A 25972-nucleotide genomic window follows, 5' to 3' on the forward strand; every position below is an offset into this window, starting at 1 on the left:
AGACATGTGGTATCACAGTCTCGCAGTATTTTGGATGATATTCGAAAGCGTTACGCATTATTATTATTATTATTATTATTATTATTATTATTATATTAATGTGCGGCAGAGCTTCCGTCTTAAATATTGTCAAAAATATTGCGAGTTCCATTCTAATAAGTTTGTCAGTCACGGTTTTCATTCATGCCGCATGGGACGGTGGTTAGCTGTGTTAGCTGCAGTCATTTCTGCAATTAAATGTCTTTTTTTCCTTTCTTTCTAGAAGAAAGAATATGAAACCTGAGGTGGAGTGATATCTAAATTATGGCAATGCTTGACTACGCCATACTCATTTTTATAGCACAATTAGATCATGAGGAAATAAGACCAAAATGAACAGGGCCGTGTTGCTTGCACGCAAACGTGTCACAGCAAAGAGTGACTGGACAAAAATGTCCAATAATTATCTCCTAATAAAAAGGAAACGAGAAATAATTTAATCAATTAATTTTAATCTTTTGTGTGGGCCAATTTTGACTCAAATTTTTGGTTAATTCGCGCATTGTCTCCAATGTCACTTTTACATGCAAACACGTTATAGATATGTCACAAAATGACAGCTAGTGAGAGAGGAGAGCTGATACGGATAATAAGGAATTATATCCGGGTTATGTTTGTGTCTGGAAAAAAATAATTATCTGTACCGGATACTCGTGTTGTACGGATATCCGGCTCATCCCCAGGATTTATAGTTTAAAGTTATAATCTATGCAATTGTACATATTTTAAACAATTATTTGCAGTCTGTATATTTTACTGCATTTGAAAAAATTGTAGACTAGCTTCCGCTGCTTCACTTGTCTGGCATTTGTCAGTCACTTTGCAATGCTTATTACCGCCACCTACAGGAGTGGAGTGGAATATCCAAGCAGCTCAGACATCTACTCTGTTTGGTTTAAGCAGTATCCATAATTTATAATAAGTAAAAAATAGCAGGAGTGTGCTTACAGCTCTCATAGTGGGTGAATGTCTCTTATTATTACAAGCCTCTTTTGTTGTCTAGGTCAGGACGTGACCCGAAAGTCGTTTTCACGGTGCCATATTATCGAAGAGCTCAATTGTTTTAAATGCACATTGAGGAGGCTTCACAACGGAGCTTTAATTGAGAAATCTTTGTTTACTTCTTTTATTTCCTTGACAGTGACAAGTTACAATCGCTCTCAACTAAAGAGAGAAATGGCAAGCTATGCTAAACTAAGCTAAAATAAACCAGGAGAGGGGTAATCTGCAGCTATGTGACACTTTTCTGTTTGCCTTCATCATCATCATCATCATCATCAGGTAACTATAGTTCTTTTTCTGTTTTTTACTGTATTGGTATGCTAGCAATTTAACTAAAGATGGTGATTGTGGTGAATTTATTAAATGCTCAACACCTGTATGTAAAGAACTATGTCATTTTGTTAATATTTTTTTCCTCCACCAAAAACAACTCAACACCTTTTTTTTTCTTAAAATAAGATTTTTAATATTACTTATTATCATAAAGATATATTTACACACTTTACAGAAATAGAAAATAAAAACACAAAGCTACGCATGAAAGGAAAAAAAAGTACTCCAAGAGCTAAAGCTTATCTTTTATAAATTAGAAACCAAAAGTTCAAATATGTACACAGTATTTCAACCATTTCTGATACACTTGTTTTATTTTATTTTATTTATGTCATTTATTTTTGCCCAGTTCAACATCAAAACAGAGACAGGGGACTGTACATTTGGCCTGGTGAGTAATATTGAGCACACACCTTAAAACAGAATATAGGAGTAATACATTGTCTTTCTGCTCAAGAACTAGTAACACTGTTATGCCAGCCCGCAAGTCTCTCCATGTGGTGGGCATGACGCTTTTCACATGGATGGAGAATGTGTCACAATCAGGGCAGGAGGGGGGCCTGTGTGCTATTTTAGGTGTAGGCAGTCTCATTTGCCAAGCTCCGAGATAATGTCAGATCATAGTCGTTTCTCACGGGAGAAAAAAACCTAATTCTCCTTTGGGTGACCCAGACGATGGGAATACACAGGATTGAATGGCACCCACACTAAAGGCTGACATGATGCATTTTGGGAAAATAATAGAATGTCTCATTTATCGAGCTTCTGCATCTAATTTCGCGTTATCTTGTAAATCAAAGTACAAAACGATAATGGGATTAAAGCAAATCTTGTTTTATGAAAGGTGTGCGTCTTTAACACACGCCAACTGTAAATTCTCACTCCCAGTCAAATGCATATGGACAAAAACAAAAACATGGGGGCAAGGTGTCAAAACAAACATTTTCTAGAAGGAAAACATGCTAACAAGTGCATAGGAACATTACTCAGGCCTTGTGATGGTCACAGAGAAGAACTGGAGGAAACATTGAGAGGCGAGGAATGGTTTCTCTTGAGTAAGTCTTGCTGGAAAAGACCATTAGGGCAAATGCTTTAGCTCCTCGAGCATAATGTATTGGTTTACCATTTCAGCCCGAGCCTGAACATACTTGTCCTTCCACACCACAAGGCCCATTAACCTGATGTGCTCTGGGCTACGACCTACAAAAAAAAAAAAAAAAAGAGGATGCCTGAAAGCTTTCACGTGTCCACGACATTTTGTGCTGCAGACTACTTTTCTATTTTGTTACATCCACAAAAGATACAACGTTTCAGACTGTAGTCAAAAAGGTAAGCTTTGGACAACCAGCTAGACAAAAAAAAAAAGAAGATAAAATTGTTACAACACACTGGAAAACCAAACCAAGAGACTCTTGTTTTCAGGGTGTATTTTTCCAGCAGCATAATGTAATTGCAAAAGTGCAGCCTGGCAAACCCATGCAGAGAGGCCTTGGAGCAAAGCCACACTTATTCGTTGAGATTACTTCAAACCGGACACCATGGATCTGCGGGATATTTGTCTTTGAATTGTGCATTCAGCAAGATTCCAAATGGGGCTGACGTTGGTTTGGTTGGTCTCTTGAAGGGCAGCGCGGCTGGTGCAGATGGTGAGGATACATTCATGAAGAGCAGTGCGGATACAGACGTTCGGCTCCGTTCGCAATAACGTCCGAGATGGGGCGCGGGGTGGTGGATAGCAATATGACCCCTCCTCGTGACCCAGTCGACTTCCAACATCAGAACTTATGTCCCCCAGCTATCTTCCCTCATCATAGACAATCTCACACCCGAGGAGCGTTAATGAAATCTACATCTCTGTCTGAGAGGATATGAAAAGAATAATAATGGTGGAACTGGAATTATTACGCTTCACAGTGCTCGAGGATTTAATACATTTTTAATCAAGGTATAATCTTGGCAGCATTGACTACCACTGTGATATTTGATGCTCTCTTAATAAAGGCTTGCAAGCCTCTTCATTTGATTAAAATATTTGCATGAGAAGCAGCGACAACGAGCGAGACATGGGGGAGGGCTTGGCTTTAGGTTAAAACGTATCCTAATCCTATATCACAGTTTGCGCTTTGGTCCTCAAGCCGAACAAATGGCGGTGCAAGGTCTCAGTGTTTGACATGGTTACACACTAAACCAGCCTGGCTATGGAGTGACGGAGGGCGTTGAGGTGACTGAGCGGGAAGCTGGGGTTCCCGTCTAAGCCAATTTAACCAACGAGCTCAGCCTCCGTGGCCCCGGTCAGCCTCCGGGAGATCCATCTGAGAAAGATTAACTCAAGAGTTTTAATGAGGGTAAGGATCAAAGCCTCGACCACCTGTGCTGTGGAAGAGCTGGCGGACTGGCAAGGCAACTGTACCCGCCATAAAGTAGGTAAAAGATCAACAGTGGAAAGGGCCTCGACGTGGATACATGGTTATATTGTACTACACGCAATGAGAGTAATGCTGTTTACGAAAATATGTTGATATAAGCTTTAAATGTTGCAAACTATGATTGTTTTATATGATAGACTGCTCTAGTACAAGCCTCTATGCTAGCACCCTGAGGAAAAATAAAGACTTAAACACAGAGATAATAGATAAATAGTGATGTATTCCAGTATGATGGAAAGGCATATCGTTTGGTCAAAGGTTTAAAGTCACTATAGGGTTAGACAGCAGGACCATTAGTGATGGAATAATCTTGATTTGGGGCATGAGCCAAGGAATAATCGGGTGAAAGTGGGTGTGGATCCTGCGAGATTTTTTTACCTAATGCACGGGAATACATCAAGGCATCGAGATGACTATTTTTTAAGGTCTACAATTCAGCTGATCGAAACGGAGTATTCGGCCAAGGGTGTAGTGCCATTATAGTTATTTTAGTGTAATTGAAATTAATGGGCCACCGTTGATTCACTCCTTACTTCAAATGCGTGTCAGTGTTACAAGACTTTAAAACAGAGGTAACTTCTTCACATTCTGGCAGCATTTGTGGAGAGGGTTCATTATTTGGCACTTCATTAAAAGGCAAGGCGGGCCTATCAGTGGCGCAGGCCGCCACTGCCAGTTAACAGTCGTGTGGCAGGAAGGTGGTATGGTTTTGGAGTAAGGACTGAAAATGAAATTTTGGGTTTAAGACTCATTCGAGTAGACATGTGCTGCTACAGAGACCTTGAGTGCAGTTCCGAACACCAAACTAACTTCAGATTACAGAATCTCCTAATTATAGAAGTTCTGCCACTTCAATCGATTATTTGAACATTTTGTGTGCAATTGTTTCAGTCGATAATGAAGCTCCATGTGGATGGCATTAGAAGATGCAAAGTACAGTCAGATGTGACACTCTTTTCTCAAAAATCATGAAACCATTAACTCCTTTAGGCAGTTGAAATCCAGACTATCAAATGATAATAAAGATAATCCTTTACAAATTAACCATTGTGTGAATTAGCTTCTTGTTTTACCAAAGCCATTAAGCTGCTACACAGTGACAAAATCAAAGGCCACTGTAACCTTAAAGCCAGGACAGGAAAACGACACCATGGCGATGTGACAGATGCTGTAAGAGAGAGAGAGTCTGAACCATGTCATGCTAAGTGTGTAAGACACTCAAGGAGACTGCTATCATTGGTGTCTCAAAAGCAAATGATAGGAAAAGAAAAACAACAATTGGGAGAAGACAGAGATAGATCAAGTCATTTAGGGTGACAGAGGAATAGAATCAGATAGCTAGGGGCTCAATAAGCCCCCCCCCCCCATCACTGCCCTCCCCCATTCCTCCTTAGAGCTAAGGGTTGAGCGGCTTGTCCTGATTTTTTTTCTTGTGGACAGAGTTGCTTGAAGAACCAGCAGGTGCTATGGACATCACTCTTCAGGCCGGGCAAGCATAGGCCCTTAGCAGCAAGGCCCCCCATGGCAAAGGAAGAGCATAGAAATCAGAACCTGGGGGAGGGCGCTTAAAGCAGTGCCTACAAAACAGAAACACAGAAGTATCATCAGCTTTTTTGTTTTGCTTTCGTTCATGAGTCATGCAGACATTTCAATTTCCTTTTGGGTACAGTTGCCCCCTTGAGTCACATCAAACAGAACTTTCTTTGTGTGTATGTTATCTTGCATTTGACGAAAGAGTGAAGTAAAGCTTTATCCAGACTTGTCTCAACCAGATTTCATGGGCCTTTGGTAGAAAAAAGAGTTCTATAGTATATGTCTCATGTATAACACAAACCCAACGTTATTCTACCCCTGGGGCACAGAAGCAGCACTTGTCCAAAAGGATATCTTTTATCTTCCTTTGGCGTTTTATCTTCGCCCAGTCTGTGATCATTTCCCAAGATTCCCTCTAAGTTTGAGCTCGGTTGCATGAAAACAAGTTGCCTTAACTGACAAGGGCCCATTCTTGTTTCAAGTTGGCATAGTTCTTAGGTCATGTAATGCCCAGTGAATTGACGTGGATGCATCTGATCTGCAGATCTGAGTTGTATATCTATTTTGTTTGCTCAGTCCTCAGAATGATCTCACTACTGCTGCTTGAGGTCATAGTCCTTATCCTAAAGGAGGAGTTGCAGAACTACTCTTTATTTTTGATGGAAATTTTCTATTGGAGGACTCCAGCTCTTGGCTTTGTCACGTAGGCTATCAAGGGGCTTAGAGAAATCGCCCGTGGCTTCAAACTGTGTAATATCCTGTCGTCTCTCTGTCTTTTAGCGGCTTGGCTTTTATCAAATTGGCCTAACGGAATGTTTGAATGTGAAGGATTACGATCAAGAAGATGTCTTTCATCTCACATCTGGAACATGTCAGAATGAGACGTCCACATTGCCCGTGGCATCTTGAAGAATAAAAAAATGATCTGTCCAATGATCCTTGGACGTTAGGATGGTGAGATGCTGCTAAATGACATCAGCTGATGGATGGGTATCACCACCTACCATCACCAATTCAAGCGACAGGCACAATTTTTGATTAGGCTGTAGTTTGGGATGTGGTTGGATTGTGCGGATATACAGAATAATGGAGCTGTCTGTCTGTGAATGACACACATAGCCAAGTTATAGTTCATTGGCAAGTGTATCATTCCCTGGTGTAAATTAGAAACTCTACTAAAGGGTAGGTATCATTTATATGGTCTGACTATAAAAGACTTGTGGTAGTTTATCACCAGTACATTTTATTGGTGGAACTGGACCACCGTTCCAATGAGCCCCATTCAAAGTCGTTTCGATCGAACAGACTCTGTGTTACCTCTGCTAGGATGCAGCTACTGCTAATATACTACCTCATTGTCCCAAAATTGAGGAGTACTCATTGATGAATTCACATCCAGAGAAAATGAGATTTAGTCTCTTTTGTACGACTTATTTCAATTAATTTCCTGATACTACCAGGCTACTTTTTCTTTACGTCTTTCTTTAAATTAGCAGGCTGTGAACCAGAGAGGGGTTTTAAATGATGTTTACAGAGACAGCGTTGTGATTTACTGACCTATTCACTTTTTAGAGCCACTTCCTTATTGTGTTGCAAACATTGAGCACTCACAAGTTGTTCAGAGAGTTCTCCCTTTTTTTCATTCTTTGACTAAGAACACTGGGTGACCAATGTTATGTCGAATGCATGTTACTTCTGAATGTCATTCATTGTTTGCTATTGTTCTGCGCCTTTGAGAGTGCTGAATGGAAGGCATGATAATAAACTTAAAAGGAAGTACAACTAAAAAATAGAAAAACACAATGACGATCATAATTCTCTGTGGATTGTAAAACCTCTGTTTTGCTGTCCACATTGTTGGGCGTTTTCAACGAAACTGATTAACTATGCCTTGACATCCATGGGCTGCAGCCTCGTCTCACTTGGGCTTGAATTTATGGCGGCCCTTTGCAGGTCAGTGTTGTCTGCATGACACCTTTTGTGGGGGATATCGTGTCTGAGAGAGTTCCCTTGTCTCCTAGCACATTTGGGAAAGGTTCACTAATATAACTTGTGTTTCTGAATGCATACGTTTCAATATGCTGCTATTGCTTTACATTCAGACATTGCGTAATGTGCAAACATTGGCGAGTGCGTAGGCAAACCGTGTGTGTACACTGTACATTTGAGTATGTTTTAGTTTCTCAGTGACGTCTCATCTGTTTTCTTTTGAAATACAGCGAGTTTGCTTTGGTTCAGCCCAGAAAGTCAAACTGTGAATAGGTGAGAAGTTAAATATTGTTTCTATTGATAAAAGATTTTTCACTCAATAGGTTATTTGACTTGACAGCAAGTTAAACATTCTTTTTAGTGCTGAAGGTTAAGGTGAGAAATACAACGCTAGAAAGTGCTATCTTTGTTAAAGGGTTTTAATTGACTTAAGCAGATGGACATAACCTATTTATTCCCAATGGAATGAACCCATAGGTTAAGTTTCTAACAATACCAATCTCCCGTATGGTTAAACGAATGGCAGTGCCGCAGGACCCACCTTTGTCGTACAATAAAAGCATGCAAATTCATTAATCTGTGGAGACGTGCCCTTTCTTTTAAAGTCAACAATAGCATTCTTTTGTTGAATGCAGACTTTCCGGCACTATTGTGAGAGTTTCGGCATTTTGACTCTTTCATCAGCAGAAACATTCAAAATAACTCAACGCTGTCTCAAGCCTTGAAGCTCACCTTGCTCTAGAACGGCATTGGCCCCTTGTGGGAAAGGCGGGGCCGTGGGCGTCTCCTCTTCCAACCGGCAGGTCTGTGGCTCTGACCACCCCTCGAGGGGCTTTGCTGCACCAGCTTTCTGACTGGAGCTGCTTCCTCCAATTCTCTGCCATGTTCCGTGGAGGCCATTGGACCTATAAGATCCAAACACGTATAAATATACCATTCATTTCCAATTGACTTCAATAAATATCGCAATTTGATGATGGTGTACTAGCAGAATGTGGAAAAAGATGATAGATGAGGCACCACAAGACATCTACGTGTGTATTTAGAGCCCACCCAGCATTGTTGTCCATCAAGTGTGTGTCGGTAGCTAATACAGAGCAGATTTACAGAGCCAAAGCAACGAAAAGCCCATCACTCGTGTTTCATGTCTCGGTCACTCTGCCTGTAGAGTCTAATAAACACCTCACAGTGACAGAACCTTGCCAGAGTGCATCCTATCACATTGTTTGGTCCCAAGATTAGAGATGAGCCTGTGTGTGTATGTTTGAAATGTGTGTGCGTGTGTGTGTGTGTGTGTGTGTGTGTGGACACGGGTGTGCTAGAGAGTAATCCCAGATGTTCTCACTTCTCAGTTAGCCATTGGTGAGGTCTGGCCTGGTTCGTGTAAGAGCCTGTGGTCAAATTGCCTATGTCCACCTCTGGTGTGCCTCGGAGTACTCAAACTATTAGAAGCTGAATGATCCAAAGCACCCGGATTTGTCATGGAATATTTATGCTTATCATTGACTCCATATTAATTTTTTATGACCCCATAGAACACATAGTACTACATGAAAGCCTGATGCATGGAGCTGAGGATGAATTGTTGTAATGATTGATGCTATTCTATTCTGATCTCTAAGCCCTACTTATTAAAAACAAATGCAGTCTTCTCTTTCCTTATTTGATTTTGAGTCCACGGATCTCCTTTGCACTCCTAAGACTTCTTTACAACAAAAAGAGAGGCAACACCACTTCCCACTGGGCACCGTCAAAAGCTGATTGAAACTACTGACACGAGGTCATGACATTCCAGTTTGCTTACAGACACTGGCACCATTTTTAGAGTTCCCCAAAGAGTGACCTTTGGAAGCTTTACAAGGACTTGTTTGAGGACACAGCTTGAGATAAGTCACAGGGTGGACTGCAGAGGTGAGGCTCGAAGGGAAGCAGCAGCTCAAGTCACTAAAAAAAGGTCGGCAGGAAGTTACAAAATCACAGCTCATTTTGGGTTGAATTGACTATGTTGAAGTTCGGGTAACTGGGATCCAGTTTTGGTTGTCAACCTTTCATTAATGGGTACACATTCTAAAATGGGAACAAGACAAACATGGATTACGGTACCAGCATTTGGAAATGTCACCAACACCGACCTTCTATATTACACGCAGCTGTTTTGAGCAAATGTGTTTTGCGGAACGCCAAGTTCCATTCAACGGCTCAAACACAGCATAGAAAAATCACATGTTCAGACATTTATATTATGGCCAATTTTTAAAGAAATTCTTAATGGTGATGATTCTCCTGGGCTGGGCTAGAGATTGATTTTGAAGGTGCAAAAAAACCACAACATTCTTACAATAATGTGAGTAAAACCTCCACACAACCTTTTAAACACTGTTCTCCAAGTTCCCCAAGGTTGATTTTATACGTGGTTAGAGGGCTTTTGAATCTTTTCATATGATTATCAACCTTCAGCTGCATACTGAAAGAAATGTCAAAAGAACAACTGAGAGAGTTTGAATGGCATATGTGAACTGAATCACTGAGCTAGTTCATTGAGTGCTTTCGACGCGTTATCCCTGAAATGCCAGACATCTCGAGTTCCATTTCCACACTAATCCCCTTTAGCAAGCACATTACACGCTATATTTGTGCTAGAACACTAAGCTAATTCATGGTCCAGAGGAAAAAAAAATTAATCTCTGTTGCATATTTCCGCATCTAAAGCCCATCTTTGCCGCAAGGAGCTTTAATCTGCGCGTTATCCTTTTGTTATTGTTCCTTCAATTCAGAGCGAAATAGGCACATACACACATTCTTAAAATACTCTGCTCGTTTCTTTCACATCCAAGAGGATGAACGTTAATACATGCGTTGTTTAGGTAGGTTTTATGGCAAACTGAAGCATCCTGGAAGGATTTAGCCATTCCTCTGGCACAGGACAACTGAAATACTTCATGCCTCACATTTAAATCACATGGACAACATGCTGTCACCACTTTGAAGTTTTTAAGATTTTGAAGGTTCCTGGGCCTAGACATGAGTAAATAATATTGAATGAAGGCTCTATTGCACACTTAATTAACTGCTTTCCGTAGTGTTAAGCATTCAGCAAAGCTATCTGAGGATTTAGCATAAGGTGACCAGACGTTCCGTTTTATAGGATAGTCTCGGTTTTGAGACTGCTGTCCCGAGTCCCGATGTACTTCGCCAGGCATTGTTTATCCTGCTTTTCCTTTTTTAAGTGTGTTTGTCAGTCACCTAATTGTCATGGCGTTTCATACTACTAATCTAACATCTAATCGCTAACAGACATGTTTTCATCACACTTCCTGGTTCCGTGTCTAAGAATCATGGGAAATGTAGTCCTAATAGCCTAATGCTGCAATTGCCGGTTTGATGTAACGTAAGCTGAGTTTTTCTGGTGGCATATTTTGAATGTTACAATGCAAAACCAGCAGACAGGTAAACAGTTTCCAATAGCTTACGGGGCAGAGCAAAAAAGGATGGATAATGGTGAGTGCAGTTGGCTTCTTTAGTGCTGTTGTTTTACCATTAGCTAAAGCAATAACACAACTACCGGTCACCAGATTGACAAGCTATTAAATTTGTTATAAATTGTTCCTGGTTATAATTTATATATTATATGTTTGATTTTCAGCGAAATTGTGGTGTCCCGGTTTTTAATTTTGAAAGTCTGATCACCCTAATTTAGCAAACAATAAAAGTCAGTCCAACTATAGCTAATGGTGGCTATGAGCAAGTTTATTATAGGATGCTTTTGGTCGCATTGGAAAGGAATACACATTATGGACTACGATAGTTTACATTTCCTGACAGTTGAGCCATATACCAACATTTAAACATTCGGTATTGCACATTTAACTGCAATCACACCATAATATCCAGGGGATCAGTGAAATGACTGTATGACCAACACAAACAAGCCACCAAAACTCATCTGCTGTCCCATTTCTGATACTGTCACATCCCAGGGCCGCAATGAGACAATTTCGATGTCCATCGCCACAGCCGCCTGTCAGCATCCACTGCGCATTGGGACGAACATATTGGCCAATCTCAATCAATCCATTCTGCCAAAACGGATAGAAAAGTGTAATGAAAACTGCTAAAATATTCTGTGGCCCTGTGATAAGGCTGGCAGGAATGATTAACTTTTGCAGCCAGTAGGGAAAGTGTGAGCAGACAGCTACATGTCATTGTAGAATACAGACCAGAAACTAAATAATGCATATTTAATCTCCATAAACAAGGATATATATCAGCCATTTTATTGCCCTGAAATTGGAAGCAGTCCCTGCGGTATCTTCTTTAATCTTTTCCCAGGAGCGATACCCGTGTTTTTCCTAAGTTGCTAAGGCACAAAACTCACAGGATAACATATGTCTGACAACAATAAACCTCTTAGCTCTTCTCTCTGATGACCTTAGACCTCCTGTGCTCTCTTTCCACCAAATCTGAACTCTTATCTTTCCGTTGCTAATTCTCAAATTAAAGTTTAATATATGGGGAATTTGAAGAATGTCTGGATGCTATTTCCGCATAGGATGTAGCATGCCGTGGTAGGATGCAAATGAAGTTTGAGTAGGATCGGGAATAGTTGTCAGTGTAGAGATGAAGCTGCTTGATTCTCCGCCCTGGTTTCCCGGGGCGATATGTTGCCTTTCTTCAAATGGCTTGCTGTCCATCTTATCACGGCCCGGTGCAAAAAGGAATATTGACAGCTCATCCGTGTTGTGACTGCAACAGACCATCATCAGCACGGCAGGCTTTAGAGATATAATATATAACTTCCAAGGGAGAAAAATGGCCAGTCTCTGGTTTAAAGCCAAGTTCATCAGCTGCCCTCATGACAGGCGAGAACAAACTGCGCATCACAGTGCTGCCAATGGGCTGGAGCTGCTTATGAATAGTCGTAAAGCTGATTTGTGTGCACCGTCTGCCAAAACAACAACATAACAAATGTCTGCACTTGTAAATGGAGCGACAACACACATTTTTCAGTCATTAGAGCAGCAAAGATTAACTTACACAAGACTGCTCGAGAAACAATAGCGGCGAGCACACAGAGGCACTGTGTTCAGAGCTTATGTCGCAGCAAATGTAAACAAGCACTGTCAGCCGTAGCCACCGACATTTAATCCACATTCAATATTCTCCGATTGATTGACTCTCGGATCTTAATGGCCATTTGTTCATCCGCTTTGCTCGTCGCTCAGCTGCGTCGCGGCAACTGTGAATCCACCGTGTCACAATCGCATTGATCAAATCTCACGGCCGGGTGAGATCCTCACCAGCGTTTAATCTCTCCACCGTGTTCACTTTACTCTGCTAACATTGCTTATCTGACACCCCTGCGACACACACTGCAGATTGCACAGATGTGTGCAGAAACAAACAGCTCGCAGAAGAAGGAAGGTTGCCATCACAGTGCATTTTATCTTATATGCTGCTTTTAGGCCCTAGCAGAAATGTAGCAAACTCTCCAAACAGCTTTTTGACAAATTGGTGTACCTATAATGCCAAGCCAAGCTTTTTTATTTTATTTGTTACCATATATACTGTACACTGATACATTTTTTAAAGATTAGCCTTTTTATTATTTATTTATTTTTAATGCTTTTTATGCATTTGAAGTGAGCTCAAACATCTGAGACCAGAGTTCTATGGCGGCAGTTAACTCACATCCAACTCACTTAATAATGATAATCATCATCATCATCATCATCATCATCATAATATTGTATTTATAATGCACTTTACTTTAAGAGAGCTTAAAAACATTTGCAAAATTATCAAACTAAAAGGTTGCAGCAGACAACTGGTTAAAAATAGCAACACACTTGGAGAAAAGGCTTAAAAGCTAATACAAATAAACTTTTTTTTTTAAGACAAGCAGCATATTGGCAAACCAAGAGGCTTCAAGCTGTTTAATTCCACTCCCAATTGAAGTTTACTGTCAAACTCAACATAAAACTAATTGAATTACATGTTGTTGAAACAAAAACATGGCTTAGGCCTAAGTCAGCTAGTTTAATGCTAATTATATAGCCAACCTTTGAAGCATTATACTTGACCCAGCAACACATTTAGACATTTAAAATAACAGTAATCACAGTCATAAAATGTTTTATTGTTTTTTTGGTGGCGGTGTTTAATTAAATTAATTAATTTATTTTAATTTCGGGTTCTAATATGCACCGCACCGGCCAAAACCTTGTACTTCCAAAACAGTCATTTTTTCAGGAGACCCCAAAAAAACGGCATGTTTGTTCAGCCATAAACATTGCAAACCTCATATAGAGCAAGCCATTTTCAATAAATGGTCAATAATGTGAGAAAAGAAAATGAAACCCACAGGTGTGGAGTCTGTGGGCTGACCAACAGTCTATATTTGTGGGGGGGGGGAATGTGAAATTGACCAAAATGCGACTTATAAGGTATCTCCCCGACACCAGCGATATGCATTGTGTTTAAAAGTGTGCTTTAATGTCTTTCAAGCACATTGATGGATTTAAACTATAAATAATATTTGATATATGGTCTTTCTATATTGCAGATTTTCACCTATTGCGAGAGGGTTTGGAATGTATCTTATGCGATAAAAATGGTGGTTCACTATACAGTACTGTGCATTGCTAGTAGTAAAGGTGAAGCCCTCCGAATTTGTATTTACAATGCTAACAAATAATACCGAAAGACCGAAATTACTTGATGACTTCAACACTGGGTAATAAATATGACAGTGATCTCCACATCTCGCTTTTGAGCAACACAGGACTAATATTGCTTTGGTATCACCGAGTTCCTTTAAAGCTTTTGCAGAAACACCACCAATTCGGAAATTGTTAAGTGTTTGGGCTGGAAAAATTCATAGCTCGCGCCTCCCAAATGGGACACACATTTTGTTATTTGATTGAATGTGAAATCCCTTTGAGCGAAGGATAAAAACGAGCTGTAAAAAGAGTCTATTTTGGTCACGTCAATGATTGTCTATCTGAAACCGCACAATTACATTGTGTTCCGAACAATTATAGTTAATAATAAAAATGTATCATAAAAAAGAGAATAACATGCTCCGTGGCTGCAGCATATTATATTGACAACGTGCAAACCTTCTGGGTAAGCAAACATCATTTGCCTGGGCTGTGGAAAGGAAGAATGAGTTCCCTGGAGGGGGTAGCCATGGTTATGGCGTGACGTCGGAAGAGCAGACCCGCTGTCTCTACCGTGCGTCTCCCCTTCTTCATTAACTAAAAGGAGACGAGTGGCATTAGCCGGTGAATCCGCGCCGTTACCAGAGACACGCTAACCCGCACAGCCAGACGGAGGTGACGCTTGCCACTGCGTAAGCACATTAGCGGATCAGGATTATTTATCCGGGATGAAGTGTTAATTGTGCTAGAACAATCCAAACATTCTCTTAGCCTTTAATAAACGCTCGCGCTGTCACAGCATCACATTGAGGGATTTGTCAGCTCTGACCCCACACGCTCATCCTGACATATGGGAAGGTGACAAAACAAGTATGCAGCTCTTCACAATCCAATATTTAGTGTCGGATAAGATACTCATCGCAGACCCCCCACCCCACCTCGGTAATTCTGGGCCTTGGCAGAAAGTGGTACCAATTGCTGACTTTCAGACCACGTTACCATGGCAGCCACCATGAAGGCGCTCAGTTCAGAGCAAAATCAAAATTTAAATTATAATCCAGGGGTGCATTGTATTGCTTTCTACACTTTGTGGCAAAAAAATTCTTCTCATCTTTCACATCACCGATCACACATAATTCCAAATAACGATTGATGCGACTGTCAAGGTCAGATTAGTACAGAACGCTCTTGTTTTGATTCTGAATGTAGAGATGTGATACTGCTGCTGATCTATTCCAGTGGGATCCAGAACTGCTGGCTACACAAAAAGGGGCGGAAATTTACAACACTTCTTAGAATGTGCTCAAGAGCGTTAATAGATTTAAAGCTATTTTCATTACATTAAATTGGTTAACACAGTAATGCGTAAACATAACGGACAACATAGGGACAGATGAGACCAATAGTTTCGATTTGAGGAAAACATTTTCAATTGACCATATTTGGACATAGCCTATGAGATTTCTGCCTGACAGCTTTGATATGTAAAAATAATAATAATAATAAAACAACAACTCTTCAAATTTTTACCTACACTGGTGCATTTGTTTTAGCGTGAAGAATGATGAAGAATGTTTAAAATGAAATAGGATTAAATGAAATGAAAGGTGAAGAATGTTTAAGTGGCCCTTTCATCTTTCATTTTTTTGTGTATGTGGCCCTGCAAAAAAAAAGTTTGGACACACCTGCCTATTCTACATTTATAGATGTTATCAACATGCCGGCATACTGTACAATTAGAATCAACGATAACCATATTTGTGATGTTAAGCCTCTTCTGCGGCCTCAGGGGGGTTTGTTTTGTGCCGTCTTTGATTTGGGCTGAGGGCTGTTTGATATGCAGCATTGTTGCGCTGTGATAATGCTACGCTTGTGGCCGAGCTGAAGGCCGCCTTTGTCCATTAGGAAACCAAAGTGCGTGAAAAGTTTCTCCCGTTTTCTAACGCAACCCCCACTGTACCCTTAGCGTGAAGGTTCAGAAAAAATTCAGATGAAAAACAAGCAGCCCGCTTCTTTCTGCAGATGTCCTTTTGAGTCAGCCTGACTGCCTTGTGCCCGAATTAGAGAGCGTATGAAATGATGAGGTGTGAGACGGCGCGCTCGCCGATGATCAGAGCGCTGCCAGTTCAAAGGGCCGCCGGCAGCAGCACTGAGCCGGCTAATGAAGCTCTCGACTCCCCTCGCTACTTGACTGCCTGTCGCTTTATTCGCAGGCACACTTCCAGTTGGAGGGGTGAATTTGTGGCTACAAGGTTACTGCGGGTTGGGGGTTTCTGTCCACCAGCAGCCGGACTAAGTCACTTGCTCAAAATTTTTCTCTGGGGAAGAATAGCGACAGAATCTGAAGTTGCGCAGCCCAAACACGATAAGCAGTTATGGAAGATGGATCCAGTTGAAGTCTAAGGTCTGTAAAACTGAAACAAAGCTATCCACCAATTAAGCCATTGGTTGGTTCTGTGGTTGGTACCAATGTGGTTATTGTCGTCTGAGTGAGTTTATGTCATTTTAGAATCTTGTTTAAACTTCTCTTACAATGTCTTAAGTCCTTTTTACAATAACCTCTTCAAAATAAATGGCTTATGATTTACACATCTGTTTAATTGTGACCATGTCGAAGCAAAATACTGAACCCTCAATTGCTCCTTGAGCTGACATCAGTCGGCGAATGAATAGTCATAATGTAAAGCGCTTTGAGGGTCATGTAAGGTGGGAAAATGAAGTACTACTTACCACTAACAACTCAGGCTTAAACTTAGCTCCTCCCCAACATATAAACATCTTTGTCTCTCAGTCTAGATGTATCACCTCAACAATATTTCTCAACACCAATTACTACTTTCCTATTGGCCAGGGCTTTGCCGCCATCCTATAGCATCTTAAGACATCTTTTGAAGCGGCCCTTAAAATGAGAATAGTTACAGAAAAAATAAATTCATTTATACGCTTGCGATTTAGAAAAAGGTACATGTAATACCTTTTTGGCGTGAGCACAAGGAAAAATAGTTATCTGTTTGTGCATCATGATGTAATGCTGCAATCCAATTCACAAAGAATAGTTCTTCTCCAGCTGTAAATAAAAACTACAACTGTTAAGTGACTCAGGAAAATGTTGTATTAAGTCATTTTCCATGTGAGTATTGTTATATTATCTGTCTACGTGTGTCTCCATTGTTCATGTGACAATCAATGCAAACTGTTAGCATGTCAATGACGTTTTGCACTCTTTGTCAGCATTAAGCTAGTTGTTTTGTATACCCGTGTAGTTCTCTTGGTTTTGTGTTTAATTCAACAGGGAGTGGCACTGAAAGCTGGAAGCCTTTTTTTTCTCAAAGAATGATTCACTATTTACCAAACTGCTGCTTATTGTGAAGTGAGTTGAATTGAGTTCATTACCACCATGCAGCCCTCTTATCCGAAGTTCTCGACAAACTCGCACGTTGGGTCACTCCTCATATCTCAAGGCACCACTGCACATTAGTGCAAGTTGCATCTTTGAGGAACAGAATCGCACTTTCTCTTCATCCACTTTTCTGACAGCGTCCGAGAGGCCAGTATTCTCAAAGACGGCATGTGAAGGGCAAAGGGAAAACACAACCCCGCCCTCTCCCTTCTCTCCTGTGTCATCATCATCTCACCTCCCTCTGGGCTGTGAACCTGCTTTCTTCCATTTGACAGGCTGGAGGAAGAGAAACAGGAGGGAAATGTCACTATGCAGGGGCCTTGGCTCTCCCCACATCACACTGTATATACACTTGTGATGACAGGAAATAGCAGCTACGTTGCATCAGACTGCATTACCAGAGGAATATCGTTGGCTCAGATGCTTAACCTGGACACAATGGGTGTAAAATGGTGGTTGCTTTGAACCATATGCACGGATGGAGTTGTACTTGTTCTGAACCTGAACCCAATTACCTTTGGAAGTCATGGTTATCAACAAGTGACATGGATGGATGGATAAATGGAAAAATGATATGAATAAGGACCGATGGATATAGATGGACGATAACCTCGATGACAGCCGATGTTGCAGATGAACCACAAGGTCTCCCTTGGAATAAACTGTTTCCATTATGTGGATAAATGTTTATAAATGGTTTTGCTAATTTTATAAACATCTGTTTCCATTCTCCCTAACACTGGCGAGGGGCCCAGTACTGATCCGGGGTAACCACCTGTGTGTAGGCTAGACCTGCGCTATTATTCAGTGGCAAGTCATACGACTGACAAGATTTTAACGTATGAAATAGTCACCCGGCGAACAACAACACGTGCAGTGCGATTAATAATACATGATTTCATTCTCCGGTGATTGATCTCCAGTTGTGTAGGGGATGGGAGGGATGTTGTGATTTTCAAACATTTCTTTCAAAGTGAGAACACTGTGAACATGACAGTTTGAAACCACTTGAGAGGCACCACAATAACTTAGAAACATGTTGCCCAAAGCTTCTTGTCACACCACATCCCCCACAGGGGAAACTTTAAAAAAATGAGACAACAGTCGGATCTCCTCTCTTGGCCGGCAATAGTCGTTGTCGTCCCAAGCTGGACTAAGAACGTGCGTTACTTTTAGCAACATCTGACGATGTAAAATATCTATGGGCTTCTACCAAAAAACGACATGTCCAAAGCAATATTTTGTGGTCTTTTAAAATTGAGCATGAAGGCCATTAAAGCACCTGCATTCCTAAAGAGCACAATATTTATTCTGTGGTCTGACAGCTTGTTAATAAAAGTGTCCACTTAGATCTTGATCAGGAATTAGATCTGCCAGAACTACTGCTATAAATGTATAAACACTTAATTTTCAAACACAGGGTCGTAAATAACATTTTCATTGGGCACTGGTGGAAAGCTGTTAGTAGGGGGGACGGTCTGGCTCTAATTAAGAGGGAATGGCAGGTCCTAAAGAAAACTTCTGACGATGATATGAGGTCTAGTTAGGCAGAACCTGACCCTCTCCACTCCATACGGCCTCTTGTACAGCTCAGGTTAGGATTAGAAAAACCTGCAAGTTGGGGCACTCGTAAATCAAGGCAACACTAATGTTTTTTTCACTATTTATATGCTTTTGTCAAAATAAACCACAAATTAATAATTATATCACTTTTCACATCCTTACTTCGATGCTGAAAGCATGCCTCACAATTGTGTATATGTGGTGAATGGAAAATTGAGAATTCAGAAGAACCAAACAAGCTTAATGCTAACAAACAATGGAAAGCGCCATTGAGATGCTAACAGTTAGCATGCATGTGGCACATTTCGAACATTGTATGTCCTTTAAAGGTCTGGAGTGCAGCACATATCCACACAGTGAGTGTCAGCTCTCCGCTCGCTAGACCCATATGTGAGCTTTTCAATGAGACAACCCTCCAAGCTCCCATATAACCTTGTTCCCAGTCCACCCTTTTATTTTAAAGTCCCTCGGCTTTTCTTCTTTTACTTGTCTTTGCTCTTTTTTTCCCCCTCCCTCCGCTGCATCTGCTCTCCAGGGAAGATCTAAGTGAGTAGATTTATTCATTCAAAGGGTTCTGAATTGCATTATGGCGGCCCAACGCTCACATATGCCAAAGTCTTCAAGAATCTCCAGGGTTCGACGGCCCAAAGGTTAGCCTTATATCCCTACCAAATGACTTATGATTTTTTTTTCTAAATCGCTTGCTTAACTCCCACTTATTCTGGAGCAGTGGTGGGTGCCGTTCATGATGCACATGTCAGCCAATATTATACAGACATCCGCATGTCTTAAAAAATATATATAAAAAAATGCAAATTTGAGCCCAGAGCGTTTCCACTGGGACACCATTCTTCGCTTCAACACTTGGCCACAATATTAGGTACACCTGGTCTCAATCCTGTGAGCTCCAATGCAAGAGCTGGTGATTAATCTTGCATTTACAAAGACAATGATGGTCAAAACTGCTATGAAATGTTCCCACTAGGGGAACTTGAGGGAAATTCAAAAAAATTCAACATGTTATGACATTTTTCCCTCTCAAAATAGTACTCTATAGTATTTTACTGTATAAAAAGGATAGACTAATTTCCTAGGATGTAAATAATTGAACAGTGTGTGCATCATGATTTACTGCTTAAATCAAATTCATTATCCTGCTCATTCTGGTGTGCCCACATTGGCCACCGAGAGGCAGTATAATGGGGTATATGCCACGGAGCAGGCGGGACTTCCGACTTCCTGGTTTTCACACATCAGCTTTGTTTCCGTTTCCTGTTTGCGATGTGTGGGCCGCGTCCCAGGTTCTTGTGCTTCAGCCTTTGTGCCCCTCGGTTACGCTTTCCCGTCCACGGGTGCGAGTGTGAAGTGTGTATGTCTCAGTTGTCCGAAGCATTTCAAAGAGCTGAGACGCCCTGCGCGGGAGCGCGCGGTTAGGGGGCGCAGTCAGTCAGCGGCCGGAAAACGACGCTGATGTGTGAAACCCGTAAGTCGGAAGTCCGTGGCATCTACCCCATACAGTGCGGACCAGACCTACTACGACTGCTGCTACTGCTGTAAATGGCTCAGTAAGATGCTATATAATGTGTTAATATTGTTCATTGTTCATATTGAAGAAATAATAAATGTATGTATTGTTCCACCATTGTGTTCAACTATCTGTTTCTTCTAAAACAGCATCTATCACTGCTAACTGTTAGCATGCCATTAGTATTTGGCATTGACAGGTATTATTTGTTAGCATGAAGCTAAGAGGATTTGCCTAATGTGTAATTGTGTTGTGTGTGTTTCATGTTTCGTGTGACTGTAAACTTTAGTTGGGAGTCTCAATTTTGAATCAAGTTCATAGTATCTGAAGTTTGCGGAAATCAGACAAATAACGGCTCATATCTAAAAAAAAACTTGTAAGTCAGGTCTCTCAAGGCATTTCTGTACTGTACGTCATATGTTGCAACGCTGATTCTAATATTTTGGTTACTACAACAACAGTGATAAACATTGTAATTAGAATATACCGGTAATTTTTAATGCATTCTTCTTTTGCATCTCATTAGATTTGTTAGTGTGTGTGTGACTGTGTATCGAGCCAGGTCAATTATTGTCCGCCTTGCAAACAGCTTGTTAAAGTCCTTAATGTTGGCTCCAGTTTAGGAAAATCCGATGTATTTATTTTTTAAATGTATTTCTATTTTATTTTTTTGCAGTGGACTAGATCTGACCTGCTGTGTTTATTAGTGACATAATAACTAGTGCATGTGTTTCTCAGCACCTTAATTTCTCCAATAATCCCATGCTAACATTCTTCCAGACCGCCCCCTCCCTTTCATACAGCACTTATTAAGATATTCCTGAGCATCTGGAAATGTTTATCTGCGTTTGTTCTCTCCCGAGTCTCCGAAATCACATCCAAAGTCACAAACACCTTCTTTGCATTAGCACACCCCGCATAATGATTTACACTTGCCAATCAGACCCGACCAGGCGCTGTTTTCTGGCCTCCTCTGAGATGCCTTGTTTTTGGCTGTAGTTTTACCCGCAAAACTAGGTTGAGCATATGAGCATATGAGCGCGCTGCAGTGCGGCGTCTTATGCGTGCATCCAGCCCCAACAATACATCAAAGTTTCATTCGGAATAATAGCAGCGCTGACAGGCTCACATGATATCGCCCGCTTTCCAGGCAGTCGATTTCTCGCTCAGATAAAAGCAGCCCATCATGGCCGCGTGACTACCTCACCTGTTTAACCCAGCGAGAACAATTACATCTACTGTATGTGTGGGTTGTAGGTGTGTGTGTGTGCCAGCTGCCATTATGTGTTGCTATGGGGTGCCGAGAAATAGATGGATGCTCCTGCGACAGACACATGGAAGGACTGTTTACGTCTTGAGAGTCAGAGCGAGAAAGAGCGATCGGCCTCGGGGATGAATTATGGATACCACATGTCTAAAGCTGGAGCCCACTCTTGAGCCAGAGTGCTTTTCAAGGATGGGTAATTGAAGTGCACAGCTAGAGGATGGCAGTATTACACAAAGAAGGACACTGCTCCTTTTTGGTTAGATGAGTTGAAATTTTACAAGGTGCTCGCAGGTACCATTTCTACACCACCATTTTTCAGCTGCATTTTTTTTTTTGAAGCGTCTTTTTGACGTTTACATGGCAACAGTGTTTTGAAGTGTGAAATCACTTGAAAAGGCGTCCTAAAGTTGTCTATGAAAACATTAGGACTTGACAAGCAAAAAAACAAAACACAAAAGGAACATTTATGCTTAGACCACTTCTCAAGTGAAGTGATTTTATTATTATTGTTGTTATTATTATTATTATTATTATTGTTATTATTGTTATTATTGTTATTATTATTATTATTATTACATGATACTTGATGTTCCGTAACAGTATCAAACATATGAAGTGTATATAAAAAGTCTACACACCCCCAATTCAAATGCTAGGTTTTTGTGGTATAAAAAAAAGAGACAAAGAAAGTAAATTTCCGATTTCTAATAAGTTTTTCGTGATTTAGTTTTTCTTTTTCTTTTTTGTCATTCAAACAAAAGCCAGAAGGTTTTGTGCAAACACTGACTGATATTCGCAACTGATCATAATTCTTTCCGTCTTGACTTGGGCCCCAATTCCATCAGAAGAAAAAACAGCCCCAATGCAAGATGCTTGACAATACGTATGGTGTTGTGGTTTGCACTAAACATACCTTTGGGAATTATGGCCAAAAAGTTTAACCTTGGTTTCATTATGCTATGACACATTTTCCCACATGTGTTAAAATGGATTTTGAGCAGAGATATTGAATATGTTACAACAAACCAACACTTGGGGGGGGGGGGGGGCTAAGTGTCCCAAGCAGCCACTTTGTTCTCTTAAGACAGAGGTGTCCAAACGTTTTCATTTTAGGGCCACATACAGAAATATGGACTGATGCAAGGGCCACTTTAAAAATCGTTTGACTTGAACATATTGAACACATTGCAAAATCAATATAGCAAGCAATGATATATTGTTATAGTTTCTTGTTGTTTTGGGAAAATGCTACCTTCCAGCTTCTTATCTAATCAACACTTTCAGAATCAAAACAAAATCAAACACTATTAAGATGACTATTTAAAGAAAAAAAACTTGAGGATAAACAAAACATTAAGTGGAATAAAAAAAAAAATTATTCTAAAATAAAAAAATCATCACAGTGTTTTGACGAGAAATGTTATTATTTTAGTTGTAAATAGTTTATTTGTATATTTTGTATATCTAAAAAAGCTCTACAGTATATAAGCCAATTTATTCATAATAGTGGTACCAAATTTTTCGACACCCTCTCTTCTCACTCTGCACACTTCTATCTTTTTTTTAACTAGCCTTGCGGGACATGTCAAAGGTTTTTTGTACAAATTTTTTGTATATGCCGCGGAGGACTGATAAATGGATGGTGGGCCGCAAATGGCCCCCGGGCCATAATTTGGACACCACTGTCTTAATCCTTTGGCTAGCACCGAAGCACAGCAAGTTTTTAAATGATTATTATATTTAGAAAAATACTTTTTGGTTGTTGTCCGAGATTGATTCCTTGCAAAATAATCAATCACAGTGTTCCTTCACATAGTGGCATCGCTTTGTCAACAATCTTACCATTAATAAACTTTTCAATAACAAAATGATGAAAAGTTTCCAATAGGCGTGCCCTCTGACTTCAACACTATTCATATAAGTATAAACCTAACAATCGAGTCCCACTTCATGATTCAACACTAGCATACAGTCTGTCTTTGCTGTGCATTTCTGCCTTACTTCCCAGACACACGCCCGGTTAGACAGATGCCCAATAAATCGGAAGCGCATTTGTCTCAAGATAAAAGACTTCACACCCACTGCCTACATGCAAGAGCTTCTTCTGACACCTTTCCGCGACGGCGCATGCTGCCCGTTCCTAGCAGACACACTCCAGCTAGCATCCCTCCCCACACCCATCACCGCCGCAACACACTTGCCTCCCTTCATCTCTCGCAGCTCCCTTTTTCTCCCTTCCTCCCCATCAATGGAGCTCTGGTACTATACGGTAGCAGCCCAGGGTTAGGAGGGGTACGAATGGGAGGCACATAAGCGGCATGACTGGAACAAACACGAAGACGGATAAGCTTTCTTGAAAAGCCCTGTTTTCCCCCGCGGGGTTTACGAACATGCTTTGCCACACGCAGGGGTGCGAAGAACGACACTGGCCATGATGCTAGATAATTGCTTCCCATTTAGTCGTGCGCTCAGTAGCGTCGGACAAAAATAGCGTGTGTCGCTGCGCGGCAAATGTGCAGGGAAGCATGGGAAGTGGATGGTGCCGCTCTGTTGGATCGATACGCAGGATGGACAGCACCGGGGCTACACAGCCTCTCTTTTCTACCTAAGTCTATAAATCATGTAGCCTTATCACTGCAATCAATACGGACTCAATCACACCTCACAGCCTATAGAATCCTCAAGCCTGTGTGAGTCTTCCCAGCAACCGGAGTTGGGAGGTTGGTGATAATCCCAAGAATGGCTCGGACGTTTACACAAGGCCTAACTGTTGTTTTTTCACACCACAGTGTTACCTGCATCACATCTGCAGGCTTGAACCATCACTCCCCGCAAAGAGACCCCCCCTTACCCCCACAAGGCAATAATGTGCAATATTAGACTTCACAGGCATCCATATATAGTCCAACAATGGCTCCAGTGGCACTTTACGGAAATGTACTGTTACAAGGGAGATGATCCACGCAAGTGGGATGTGTGTGTTCTCCTCACCGACCCATAAAACAATTACAGTCCTCGTTATCATCGGCACAGGACGCTTCTATAGGCAGCGTGTTGCTCTGCTGCACAATCAAAGTCAGGGAATGATCATCATCATGCAACGCAGGTTAGATGGAACGCAAGCCGTCAATTTGTCAGATTCCCTGCTGAGCTTGGGGAACATGTGCCATGCATAGCATACATTTCATCACAACAGTCTGCCATGCATCCCTCACCCCGCACACGCAAGCTCTCAATATTCCCTTTGCAGCTTGGCTTCACATCAAGGTGAGGGGATGATAATGATGCACCTAAGCCAGGAGAACAACATTCAACTTGAAGCCTTTTGAACCACTGCAGTGCAGTACTGTACCCGGCCAGGTGCTCCTATATTCCTGCTGAGAGCCCACACATGCTGGGTAACTGATCAACCACACATACAAACACAGATCAGCCCGCTGGAGCACAAACAGGACCGAAATAGAAAAAAAAAAAAAGCAGAGAAGGTGCACGAGCGCTGCCTCGCTTCTACTCACCAGCACTGGCAGAACACAGCAGAGACACCAGGAGCACAATCACCAGCGTCAGAATCTTCACATTCATTTCTGCACTCCCCTCTGGCTCGCCGCTAGTCGCTCGCTGATATACTGTAGTGCTGTTTGTGTGTATGTGTGTGTGTGGATGGGAGGGAGGGAGGAGAGAGAGCAAGTGAGGGAGAACCAAAGAGACTGTTTGCTCTGCTCTGTGTGTGTGTGTGTGTGTGTGTGTGTGTATGTGTGTGTGTAAGAAATGAGTGTTGTCCAAATGTGTATTTGTGTATCGTGTGTATATGTGACAGCAGCACTCCAATGAGTGGAGGCACGTCTCTATCCGCGCTCCCCCACAGAGTGCGCGTGTGTGTGTGTCAGAAAATGAGCAGCCAAGTTCAGTGGAGCCGCGAGTGCCTCTAGAAGTCCTGCTCGCCTCGGATAAGGAGGCTGTCTGGTCATGTGGCTTATGTATCTCAGACCCACTAGGTCACAGAAAAGCCACCTCCCCCCCAAGTCAGTAAGTGTGCATGGGTTGGGAGTTGGCAAAAAGGGAGGGAGGGGTGTGAAGAAGAAGAGGGAGCGTGGGGGGGGGGGGGGGGGGGGTGCAGGTTTGTGATAATAGCCCAACAGATGCTCTTGTTGAAAACTGTTTTGAAATTGCAAAGCAGGGAGACATGTCTGGAATTCGGGGGCATCAAAATAAGCGGATGAAAGAATGGAAGGTGCG

At 41.5% G+C, this 25972-nt stretch overlaps 1 protein-coding gene across 1 annotated transcript; it reads right to left on the reverse strand.

The window, feature by feature from the left end:
* Nucleotides 1–1680: 1680 nt before the first annotated feature.
* apln (apelin) lies at nt 1681–25676 on the reverse strand. The gene is made up of 3 exons (XM_086085576.1): nt 25252–25676; nt 8055–8227; nt 1681–5377 (listed from the first exon to the last, which is right to left on the reverse strand). Exons 1-2 carry the CDS (start codon nt 25316–25318, stop codon nt 8061–8063), a joined length of 234 nt encoding a protein of 77 aa, XP_085941702.1. The 5' UTR covers nt 25319–25676; the 3' UTR covers nt 1681–5377; nt 8055–8060.
* Between the last annotated feature and the right edge of the window lie 296 nt (nt 25677–25972).

The sequence above is a fragment of the Leptonotus elevatus genome, chromosome 9, assembly GCF_054856555.1.
Source record: "Leptonotus elevatus isolate MCC_2025b chromosome 9, RoL_Lele_1.0, whole genome shotgun sequence".
Lineage (NCBI taxonomy): Eukaryota > Metazoa > Chordata > Actinopteri > Syngnathiformes > Syngnathidae > Leptonotus > Leptonotus elevatus.